The sequence below is a fragment of the Sturnira hondurensis genome, unplaced genomic scaffold (assembly GCF_014824575.4).
Source record: "Sturnira hondurensis isolate 20B ecotype Veracruz unplaced genomic scaffold, ASM1482457v3 Scaffold0009719, whole genome shotgun sequence".
NCBI classification, from domain to species: domain Eukaryota; kingdom Metazoa; phylum Chordata; class Mammalia; order Chiroptera; family Phyllostomidae; genus Sturnira; species Sturnira hondurensis.
This window is the reverse complement of record NW_028082350.1, coordinates 1,252,590-1,265,204: the sequence shown is the minus strand read 5'-3', so window position 1 is coordinate 1,265,204 and position 12,615 is coordinate 1,252,590. Positions and strand designations below refer to the sequence as shown.

At 44.3% G+C, this 12,615-nt stretch overlaps 1 protein-coding gene across 13 annotated transcripts in view; it reads left to right on the top strand.

Moving 5' to 3' along the window:
* Positions 1-12,615, top strand: part of ZBTB20 (zinc finger and BTB domain containing 20) — an 826,710-nt gene that overhangs the window by 767,543 nt on the left and 46,552 nt on the right. For all 13 annotated transcript variants that reach the window (XM_037057415.1, XM_037057412.1, XM_037057413.1 and 10 more), the window contains 2 exons: positions 5,876-6,039; positions 6,412-6,599. In XM_037057415.1, coding sequence (XP_036913310.1) covers positions 6,029-6,039; positions 6,412-6,599 — 199 coding nt within the window. In that variant the 5' untranslated portion in view covers positions 5,876-6,028. The remainder of the gene's footprint in view (positions 1-5,875; positions 6,040-6,411; positions 6,600-12,615) is intronic.

The window sequence follows — 12,615 nt, the reverse complement described above, 5'->3', positions numbered from 1 at the left end:
AGGAATGAAGAGGGAAAGAACAGGCATGCCTATTAGTCTCCCGCCGCCCCCAACACACACACACACACACACACACAACCCCACAACCATTCTTTGCCCTGATCTGTGGCCCAGGAGGCTGACTTCTCTGAACTCCTTTGCCCAGCTGCCTTCTCCTCTGGCTTCCCTTCCACTTTGACCTAAAGGAGACAACAATGAGAGACGTTGAGAGTAGGAGGAAAGTGAGGTCGTGGCATGTATTACTCCCACCCCCTTTTCAGTTCCAGTTCAGGCTCGACTTAGAGAACTCCATGCCTTCCCTTGCTCCTTCAGTGTGAAAAACATCGATTGGTTGCCTTCTCGTACGCATCCCAACGGGGGCGTCAAACCCACAACCTGGGTATGTGCCCTGACCAGGAATCGAACCTGCAACCTTTCGGTCTGTGGGGCAATGCAGCTAAGCTGCAGGCCAGGTCCGGCTTAATAGTTTAAAGCTGAGATTTAACAGCTTCCCGCCACTGCTACTCCCTGATGCTCCACCTTCCCTTGAGGTTCACTTAGCCTCATCTGTACCTCAGTGTACGGTCCTTTCATTAAACTCTCTTCAGTTAAAACCTTTGAGTGTGCCATCTGTTTGTTGCCAGGATCCCGACTGATAACAGTGAGGGAGAGATACATTGAAAAACACTCTAAATGAGCCTTGCCAAAAAGGTTTAAAAAATTGAGAGAATACAATGTTTTAAACATAAAAACATCTTAAATGGATCTGAGAACATTACACCAAGTAGTGAAAGAACAAATTGTAAGAACATGTGATGAGAGAGAGTGCCAAAGGTTGGTTTTCATTGAGAGACCGCCATGCTCACGTGTGATGGGCTTCTGTAGGCCCAGAGCGGCTTGTTTGACCCCAGCCAGTATCTGGAGCAGCCCCTGGTGTAGCCGCAGCAGTGACAAACCCGGGGACGGAAAGAAGGTGTCAGGAGGGCGATGCAGTAAGATGAAAGTGCTCAAGAAGGGGTTGCTTACCCTAGCATTCTTTCCACCCGGGCTACAATTACCGTGCACTCGCCTCTGCCCAAATCTAAATATTAAGAAAGATTGCTAAGGTAGAGGAAGCACCCTGCTGTAGCTAGCTGAAATGACAAACCACAGAAATGACGCTGTCTATGGAAAGAGCTACCACCCTTGGGCACTGACCATGTCCCGGGACTATGCCAGTCACTTGACATGAATTATGTTACATAATTCTCACATCAGCCCTTGAAGGTAGGTATCATTATTTCTACTTAGCAGATAAGGAAACTGAGGCCCAAAGAAGCAGGGTAATCCATCTAGAACGCACAGCTACTAGATGGTGGAACTCAGTTCTGCCACCAGGCCTCTGTGGGCTGGTTTGCCTCCCTCTGCCCTGTACCCCATCCCCAAACACTCTACTAAGCTGTTCCCACTGTACTGTTGGGAAAGAGAGTAAGATTGGCAGGGGTGGGGGGGGATAGTTGGTCTAAATTATCATGATTTAATGACTAGGTAATTATTAATCAAAAGGAGGTTCTTACTAATTCTTTTCTATCCAACCAGGCTGATGAGTGAAAGGCATGTTAATGTGTAGGAGAGGGTGGGAGCCCAGTGAAGAGAGAAAATTGGGAGAGGGAGATAGAAGACGGCACTCTTCTCTCAACAGACCCTGGAGACTGATAAGAGCTCACACAGATAAAATATTTATTTTCCATATGTTGCAGAAAGCATTGCCATCACTGTGTGTGTGCAATATGTGCAAAGAAGTGTGAAATATATACATCAAATGCCACCGATCTGGTTGATTTCCATGCATTTCACATGCGTGATACCTACCATCTCATCAATATGTTTTAATGCATATTTCTTTCCACATACAATATGGTCTAGTACAGAAAAAGCCAACATCTTTCTCACTGCTACGTTTCAGCCTAAAACTTGTTACTGGGGCCGGCATGGTGAGAGTTAAAAACCAGAAGGTCCTGCTGGCTAACCCAGCCGCCAGTCACCTAAAATGCCTTTCCCGTTCTTTTTCTCGTAACAGAAATGCTTGCAGTAGGGAGATGAAAATATTTTTGTTCTCTTTGGACAATTTGGAGATACTCGGTCAAAATGGTCAGAACTAACCGTTGAAAGGCAGGTGCCTGCGGCCACACTTTTTTTTTGAATGCTGAGCTCCCACCAGTGTGGCAGGAGGAAGTGCACAATGATTGGTCTGTTTCTCTATGGAAGTGTTCAGGGTACATCCAGTTTTGCTTTGCATATATTTACGAAACATCTGCCCTTTTCTTGTTCTTAAATCCTTCCCCCTCACCAGCCCCCTTTCCCCTTTCTCCCAGTTTCTTTCTTTGTTGTTGTTGGCTTGTCTAACTTTTTCATTGGAGCTTTCATTTTCCGGTTGAGGGGCGACTTCATCAGAGTGTATAATTTTAACATTGAGGGAGGGAAGGAGGGAAGAGGGGTTCTGGGGAGAGAGAGACAGAGACAGAGAGAGAGAGAGAGAGAGAGAGAGAGAGCAAGAGCGAGCGCTGAGAACTGAAAAGAAAGAAAGAGACTGAGCGGCCAAAGCTTGGCAAACCAACCTTTGGCATGGTGACCAGGAGGAAGGTTCTGGTCTGGTAGGGACTTTGCCTCTTTGAAATGCTGTCTGGAGTCAGCTGGTGTGCTGCTGCCCTCTAAAGGCTCCAGGGAATAATGCACTGCCACAGAGGCTTGGAGAGACTGGTTCTTAGATACCATGTTTGTATAATTCTTTTTACTCAACCAAAGAAGATATTCTCAATTAATTAGTGTAGGAATTGCTCTTTCCCTCTTAATAAACTGTGAACTGCAATTCTGGGGTCAAAATAACAGAACCTGTGCATTCGTAGACAAACACTGAGGCTATATCTCAGTATTTCTCAACTCTGGAAAAAAGAGTCCAAAAGGACTATTAGAGAAGGTGAGATGGAGAATGAATTGCTTCAAAAGGCAGTGAGTGGCTCTCTGTTATCTGTGCAGTTGGGAGATAGTCCAGTGGCATAAAGACAAGTTAGGCAGGCGGGGGTATAAACCAAGGAAGGTTGAGTTTTTCCTACTTTCTGTTCATGAAGGTGGTTCCAATGCCTCTGTGCTATGAATGTTCCCCAAAGGTGATCCTTGAGACAACAAACAAGAGGGTGCAGTGCAAGGTGTCAGGTAGGAAGCAGTATCAGATCTAGGGAAGGAAGCAAGGGCCTTTATGTAAAGAACAGTACAAGTTGTGCACTCGTAAAAAGAAAAGAGTACCGTTGGTCATGCACTCATTTCTGGAAGAGGGCTTTACTTCCCTGAAGCACACATCTGGAACTAGCCTGGGCCTTGTCTGAGAGCAGCAGAGATAAACATTTTTTTCTGTTAAGCGAGATGTCATCAGTGTTTCATTCCTATATCTAAATGAGTCCTGAGGATCAGCCTAACTTTGTGAGCAACGTGGCCCTACTTTTACCAAGTGCCCTTCATGGATTCAGAGTAAAAGCAGCCACTCGGGGTAGATTTCACTGCTATATAAAGAGTAGGAAACTTAATTGGAACTCAGACTCTGACTGTCCTCAAAATATACTTTCATTTCTGCTCCATTTCATTTTATCAACAAGCATGTATTGGATGATAGCTATGTCTACACTCTTTGGCTTAACAGTATACACTAGAGAGCAAATTCTGGAAAGGCAAAAACCAGCCTTGTTTTAATTCCCTAACCCACGCTGGAATGTCATGGTCACACAGTGAGTGTTTGGAATGAATACGTGACTGAATGGGTGGTGGGAGGGGAGAAAGACGGAAACAGTGCATGAACACAGGGAACTCAAAACCAGCGAGGACCTTGCCTCACCCTCCGAGAGTTCCCAGCATCATGGAGGGGGGATAAGCACATAAATAACCATTATTGAGACAAAATGTCGTGAGTAAAATAAAAGAAGTAAAAAGTGTTTGGGGATGTCAGAGAAAGATGGGAGGGAGGAGCATTTGAGAGAAAGGAGTCCCATCTGGTAGAGAGAAATCAACAGTTATAAGATGGAGACAACATTTAATAAACATAAAGGATAAATAGGGCTTCAACCGTAGAAAAAGGGGCATTTAAAGCAAGAGAAATTATTTGAACAAGGATGAAGATTCCCCAGGATGTTCTGGAAATATTCAAGGAATTTGAGGGTTTGGTATGGCCAACATGTAGGGCCTGTAGGAGCCAAGCTAGAAGCAGAGGTGGAACGTGCCTGGAGGGTCAGGCCGGCGTGGCCACCAGAGAAGTGGAGCTGTAGGGGTCGAGGAGGCGGAGAGCCAGGAAGTACGCAACGGCCTAAATAAAAAGTGTTCCGTTATCGCAGTGGAAATGGAAAGGACAGATGGATGTGAGAAACATAGAGGAAGCAGAGTTTTCAGGACTTGCCGAACTGACTCTAAGGCAGAGGAAGGTGTGTGACCCCATGGTCTCCAACCTGCTGACAGACGGTGGTGATAGAAATAAGGACCTCAGGGGAGGTGTTGGTTTTCATAGAAAAAGAAGAGGGAGTTGGGCGCTGAGACTTTCATCTTGGGGAACCTCATTGAAGTGGAAACCAGAAACCAGGTCTTTGGGGGTCTGTGGAGACACTCAGAATTTGAGGTTAGTTCCCCTGTCACCCACTCAACAAACAGTTGGTAAAGCATTCCAATTTGTTCTTTCTCTTGTATCGGCTTCCTCCCAACTGAAAAATACGCCTGAAAGCTTTTCCTCTGTTTTCATCTTTACCTTGCCATCTCTGCTGCACGCCCTCTGAAAAAGGGTACTATATTTCACAACCTACTGACCAGAAACTCAGCGTGGTAATCGTAACACCATATTCTGTCAGGGCGTATTTAACTACCCAATACAACACATTCCAATAGAAAATGTTCTGTGTGACAAGTCCACTGCCATGCTTATAGAAACGAGGAGAACATGGAAACAATTCTATTTACACCAACTTTTGTACCACATATAATCTTCTACCAAAATATAACAAAGCCCTTTCTCTGGTCACCATGCATATAANCCTCTGAAAAAGCGTACTATATTTCACAACCTACTGACCAGAAACTCAGCGTGGTAATCATAACACCATATTCTGTCAGGGCGTATTTAACTACCCAATACAACACATTCCAATAGAAAATGTTCTGTGTGACAAGTCCACTGCCATGCTTATAGAAACGAGGAGAACATGGAAACAATTCTATTTACACCAACTTTTGTACCACATATAATCTTCTACCAAAATATAACAAAGCCCTTTCTCTGGTCACCATGCATATAATGATAGAAAAGGGCAGAAAGCCAAGGATACTGAGGAGAATTTTTAGGGTGTGATTAATAATCGAGTGTGGCTGAGACCTAGGGTACATTCGGTCTAAGCTAAGTGTTCATTTATATATCAGTTGCATTGTCCGGAGGCTGAGCTCTTTCACTTCCTATTCCTTACCCCAAATAACATTTAGCAGTAATTACTCTCTAATTCCCTTTACCCATCTCTTTGTCAAACCTCAAACACACAGTCACACTCCTGTACCCAAGAGTCGAGCACTAAGTTAAGAACAAAGGGAATCTTAAGCTTTGGATGAGTAATGAGTTTGGAATCATCACCCATGTGACACCTTCCCTCTACCTATTGGAATATAAGCTCTTCTTTTCACTTTTCCTTTGCTACTTCAATAAAAACCTCCATCACTACCCCCTGTCATCTGTGCAGCCTGCAGATTTAGATTGTGATTTGAGATTGTGTGTAGATCTAAAATAAAATCTAGTGAAACTGCAAGAAAGTTGAATGTTCATAATGTGTTCCATGCATAGGAATGAAAGCTGGAAGGAACATCTAAGGCCTTCTAATCCAAGCCCTTTATTTTACAGATGAGGAAACTGAAGCCCAGAGAGGTGAAGTGAGGTGCCCAAGGCCACACAGCAAGTTAGAGGCACAGCTAGTACCGTAGCTCAAGTCTCCTGACTCCCAGTCCAGTGCTCCTCCCATTACTCCACGGGTCCTGTCTCTAAGCTTCCTGACAAATGCTAGAACGGTAAACACCCACTAGTATTTTTCCAGACCATGTTAAAACTCTTAAGGGGGGAAAGAGGATGCTTTCTTGGATAATGTCAGCCATACGTAGCTCAAGCTGTCTAAAGTTCTGGGACAGGGTCTTTTTATGCAGCCAACAGAGTCCAAATGTGGTGCTGTTTGCTCAGCCCATATGCTTTCATGTGTTCCCAGTTAGGCCATTACTGGAGGGAAAAAAAAAAACAAGAATCAGCTTGTTTTAAAACAAGGGACATACTGGACTCCCTCCCATCCCCCCTCAGAAAAAAAATCAAGTTATCTTTAACAGATTCTAAAAATGCCTTTTCCCAAATATGCAGTCAGTTCCTTCAAAGGGCCCTTTGTTTATTTTCAGGAAGAAACCCAAGACAGCTGAAAACCAGAAGGCATCTGAGGAGAATGAGATTACTCAGCCGGGTGGATCCAGCGCCAAGCCGGGCCTTCCCTGCCTGAACTTTGAAGCTGTTTTGTCTCCAGACCCGGCCCTCATCCACTCAACACATTCACTGACAAACTCTCACGCTCACACCGGGTCATCTGATTGTGAGTACACCAGGAAGGTGATGGTGTCTTCGCGGTGCTTGGAGCATGCTTCTCCCCTGGGTTTTGGCTTTTTTGCATTCAGAATAAGCTGTTTCCATTTGTTCTTCTAAAGTAGCCAATGGCAAAGTAGTAACTTGCCACCATTTTGATTCAGCCAACATCTATATTTTCAAAGCTGGAGCTTTGAAAGCGGGTGACCAGCCATTTGTCCCCAAAAGTCCAAATGATTACACAAACCGCATTCTCTTTCATGACAGTAACTCAGAAAAAGAAGTTGTGACGTTGTGTTGCTGCTTTCTTATTATTCCTTTGTCCCCATGATCGGAATAACAGCATCTCCACCACGGCTTAACCGAGCAACCAGACATGGACCTCTGAAGGCAGGGTAGATGCGAGGAAACGCCCATCATGAAATTACATAACACAAGTCAGCTTTGCATTAGTTATTGGAGACTCATGCAGCTTGGCTGCATTTCTGTCTTTCCAGTTTTTAATTTATTTTGAAGTGGTTAAAGGATAGCATAAATTTACAGAAGAAAAGAGAATGGCTTCCAAGAATTCAGAAGCCACCCAGACTTCACATGGCCAATAAGAATTCAGGTTAAAAATAATTTTTAATTAAAAAAAACTGCCTACAGACTAAATTTGGAAATGGGCAGCTTAATGGGATCATTGGTATTGAAATCACTCCATTGCTGTGATCACTACATTGCTGTTTGGTTTTGCTGTTTTCTCACTAATCTGGGAGTCACTTCTTTAAATTCTGTTTTAAGAAAGTTGATAAATCACATTTAGGAGACTTCATTCTCTTTCTGCAACGTAACCCAATACTCCAGAGAGAAAAGAAATTCAGGTGTTGACAAAGGAAAGGAATAGGAAAACTTTGGGGTCCAATCTGAAAGAATATTCCTTTTGTCTTGAGATATCCAGCAACTGTTCTAAACTTGTCTCCATAAAGGAAACATGGTAACAGGCTAGGAGTTGGCATATTCTTCTTTAGAATAACCAAGAAATTTTTATTTTCCAAAATAAAACAGACTCCATTTATTCTGTCCACAGAAGCATAGCTTATGAATTAGGAAAGGAGATTCTTAATTTTCTAGTATCATTATTCTGGCAAAACAAATGTAAACCCTGCAAGAGGTGGATGAGTCTAGGAGATTCCATTCCCTACTTGCTTTCTTCATAACAGCCTGTACACAAGGGGACAAGACCTCGGGTTGGGGTTGGGGTGAAGGAAGATTGTTCTGTTCTGGCTGGGCTGAGACCACACTCCAGATGTCACTAGAAAATGAAACAAGAAGTAAGAACATCCAAGTCTCTATGGCCTGAGTAATTTGTACACAATTGCTACTTCTCTAGAGAAATCTGGGGTCAGAGGGACGACTGTGTTCTGTGGGCCATTGTAGTAGTAACATCCTTGGCCCTTCTTGCCTGGCAGTCTCCGGCCTAATGGTAATTACAGGAAGAATTGGAAAACAGCGTGGCACAGAGCCCACAGACATGTGCACACTGCCCCTACCTACCAGGAAGGTAGCCTGTTCCTGTGGAGAAGGGCCTGGAGCTCTTGTGCACAGACCTTCATCGCCTGGCTTTGTGCCACACCTTATGGGGAAGATTACATAGAATGGCCTTAGCCCAGAAGTCCCCTGTTGCAGCAAAAGGAATGTTTTTCTGACTAGGAGGAGCAGCACCAGGCATCACTTATGTACTTGACTGTGAGCGTCCTCCCACCAGGCCTTGGCACGGGACATGCACAGGGAACCAGACGAGCACGGAGCCATGACTGCTCCTCACACCGAGGGGGCCAGTCGGCAGGGTGTCCGGGGCAGGGCGGGGGGGGGGGGGGNCTTTGTGCCACACCTTATGGGGAAGATTACATAGAATGGCCTTAGCCCAGAAGTCCCCTGTTGCAGCAAAAGGAATGTTTTTCTGACTAGGAGGAGCAGCACCAGGCATCACTTATGTACTTGACTGTGAGCGTCCTCCCACCAGGCCTTGGCACGAGACATGCACAGGGAACCAGACGAGCACGGAGCCATGACTGCTCCTCACGCCGAGGGGGCCAGTCGGCAGGGTGTCCGGGGCAGGGCGGGGGGGGGGGGGNCGGCAGGGTGTCCGGGGGGGGGGGGGGGGGGGGGGGGAGAAGCCCAATCTCCAGCTGTTCAAAAAGTCATTTTCATTTTCCCATTAAGATGTGAAAGTCCTCTGTGCTCCAACCTGTTGTTTAAATTGATTATACTTTCCTCCAAATAGATTCAAATTGTAGTTTGTCCTGATTTGAGCTTACAGTTAGAAGAAAATTGTTTTTAGGAAAGATTCGCAGAAATCTGGCCGTTTGGAGATTGCTTAAGAGAAGACAGGAAAGAGATTTATTTTAAGCTGTTAAAATTTCTGGATGCTCTTCTTGCATTTAAGAGGATTTTTCCTTTACTTTCTTTGTTTTATTTATTTCGTTTTTACTTTCAAATGTCACTCTTACCATAGATTAATTTAAAAGCTTAATTTCTTTGAGGTAAATTATTCAGTTCTGTTTAGAACTAACAGATTTGGCGCATTTAAAAATAATGCCCTTGACTTGCGAGTCTCTTGAACTTCAGAAACATTCCACCAGTGCACGGGGTTCCAAGCTTTCACAAGTGCCTGAATTTTCACAGCACCTTTTCATTTGTCATGTGTTTAGCAAAATTATTCTTAGTCACGCTTTAACGCCCGTTTCCTGTCAGTCATTATAACTCTTCCCAGCTTACAGATGAGAAAACTGAGAAAATTGACAGCCAGGTAGATGAATGACTTGCTCAGTGATTAACTCTTTCAGATACTGAGGATGTCTGTGGCTTTGCCCTCGCTGTGAACAGCCTGAATTCTCTGTTCCAAGCCCAGAGATGGCATTCCTGGCTCTAACAAGACATCTTAAAAATATGCAACTATTCACATCAGTGACAGGGTTGTAAAACACGATGTGGAAACATCCCCACCAAAGAAAAGTCAGCTCTGAGTATGCACTGGTAAGGGTGGGTAAGCCACAGTGCTGTTGGGCACAGGCCAAATTGTAGAGCAAAGAGGATGAGTCTGACCCCCTGAAATCTTAGTGAACTATTTAACCAGCTGAGCCACTTCAAATCTGGCCAAAGATCCCAGCAATATTCAAAACAAGAAGGAATGTGGTTGAGAAGTGCTGTCTGTTGTGAGATGATGAGGTTAGTGTTGCTACTGAGATGTGTGCTGCTTTTCAGGGCACACACTAACAATTTCCTTTTAGTACCATTCCCCCATCACCTCCCAGGTTTTTGCCTCTACACCGTTTCTGAGAGTCCAATGCAGACAAACTCAGACCAGGATAAATGGAAGGAGTTAAGATGAGTTCTGAAACAGGTACAAAATCCCAAGGTATTTGACAGGACAGTTACCCTATGAAAAGGCTGAGGAGCCAAGTTCTCCCTTCAAGTGCTAAAGCAGGGCTAGACCAGGAAGGCAGAGGAGGCTCTCCAGGAGAAGCCTTCCCTGGACATATCCAGATGAGCGTCACAGTCATATGTACGTGAGAGACAGCTTGCACTTGCGTATTTCTTCCACATCAGTTTTCCCAAAATAAGCCCCCCCACCCGAAGGGAGTGGAGGAGTGACCCTTCCCCCTTGGGCAATCCTCCCCACTCTTGACTGTGGACCCACTGACGCCGTTGTCTCACTTTTGTTTGAAGCCGCCACCCGTGGTTACTTACCTCCCCACGTTTTGCACTGGTCTCATCAGACTGTCTTATTTTTGTGTGTCCTTGCCAAGATGCACTTACACATTAGCAGTTTTTATTTATTTTTAATTTAACCTTTACACATTACCAAAATGCTGTGTGGGTGGCTTTAACTTTAGCTCTGTAGGTAGCATGACTCTGCTGGGGATGAGCCCTGGTCAGAAGGCCGGTGGGCTCATCCCTCTGCTTGCCCTGCTGTCCACCTTCACGGGCCTTCCCCCGCCCCCAGCCCTTTGCTTCGCCCGTCCAAGTCCCTGAGATTAAAAATTGTAGTACACTTCGTTCAGTTTGAACTTTTAAGCAATTTTTTAGAGAACAAAGCAAAGAGGATTTTTTATGGCAAACTCCATTAATGCCACATTAAGGCTGACATTTTAATTACCCCAAAGTCAGGAAATGCAAAGTTCAGGTTCCCACAGCAACAGAAACTGTCCCTTAAGTGGGGGCATCACAGCAGATTCTTTCATCCCGATTACACAACGCCGGGCGCAGGGACATTGTTCTTGTCCACATGGTGGAAAGGGGCACAGCTTCTGTCCTTTGTTTTTTCCTGTAACTACAGTTGAGGATATGGGTCGTTAGCCTCCCTCCCCACTCCATCTATATGTATGATCCGGGAACGGAAGGCGATGACGGCTCTGTGTGTGCACACGGACAGAATTAAAGTCGCTGTGGGAACATTAACTCTGATTTCCGGACTTCCGTGCCAGTCACATTTAAACCATAATGTTGTAATTTTTGGCATGTAATAAATGTGCATTTCATGTACACAGACAGAAAAAAGCATAAAATGTATTTTAAAGAGCAATTAATTACTAACTTTGTGATTAAAAAACATTTGGTGCATGTTCCTTCCCATTTAGCATCAGCTGCTGGTCTTAGCCAGGCCTAATAGATGACATACTGTTTCTCATCCTGTATCTCAGATGTACTTACTGTATGTTCCTGTTCTCCTAGATAATTAATTCTTTTAGTAAAGCTGTAGAGGGGAAACAAAATGGAAGGAATATGCAAGCATGTAAATAGGGTAAAGGATATTTTGAAGGAAATGATTCATTTCTTCAAATAAACTTCTTAGTCCCTGATAGAGAGCCAGAAATCTGCTAAGTGCGTGAAGACTGCGGTTCCCGGCCACCTTAGAGCATCTGGTCCAGGGCCATGTGAACAACTTGAAAGCAGATTTCCCCTCGAATTCTGGGCATGCCCAATGCGGGAGTGAGTTTATTAATAACTTTTCAGAATTCAGGCTGAAAATGATACTTTACTCTGTAACAACTTTTCAGTTTATATTCAAACTGGGAGAGAAAAATTGCAGGGAATCAAGTAAGACCCAGGTTTTGCTGGGGGGGAAAAAATTTAGAGAGGAGTGTTTTGTCCTTCGTTTAGATTTTAATCTAGTTGACCTATTTGTGTTGGAGAAGGAAGTGTTTCAAAAGAGCTGTTTGAACAAGATTGTGAGTGAAAGGAATTGGTAGCAATACTTTAGGGTGCAGGGTTGGAAATGCAAATGCTTGAGCATTTATTTGAAATTAAGTGAGATGGAATTTTTACTGAAAGGATGTGTAGCTTGAACTCTCAGGTAAAGCTTTAAGGTTTTAAGCTGTAAGGGGAACATGCTCAGGAAGAATCTGAACCTCCGTTCTTGCTGTTTGTTCATTGCCTCTCCCGTGAGTATTTCTTTTGGTTCAGTTTGGTTGCATATGGTGTTTAACCTCTGAGAAAGACACCTCCCCTTTGCAGGGCTCTGATTCGCTTTCACTTGGGCTGTCTGTATGTGTGAATGCACGTCTGTGTGAGTGAGAACTGCTCGCACGAGTTTGAAGGTCTCTGGCAAATTGTACTGCGTGTTCGGGAATTTTCCAATCAGAAAGCTGATTCAGTGTAAAACCTTCCAAAAACTTCCTGAGGCACCTGCTCGCGTGAAAAGATTGAGTTTCCGCTAGAGGGGTTCAGGAGGCGGTGTTTGTAACTGACGATCTCTGTTTGGAGTGCCAAAAAAGGAAAACATTTTGGGCCCCCAAAAACCTCCATAAATGTTCAAAATGTATAATCAAACAAAAGCTTCATTTGGATTCAGATCCATGTATCTCAGCAGATGTGACTACACTCACTGGAATCCCACGGGAGCAGCTGAACTGGATTTTGGTATGTCTTGATAACTGAAAGAGTTATTCTTAGACTTTGGAAGGACAAAAATGGTCCATCTGTGAAGAACTGTAATAGAGACATGGCAAAAAAAAAAAAAAAACACCATCCTTTGAAAGAGT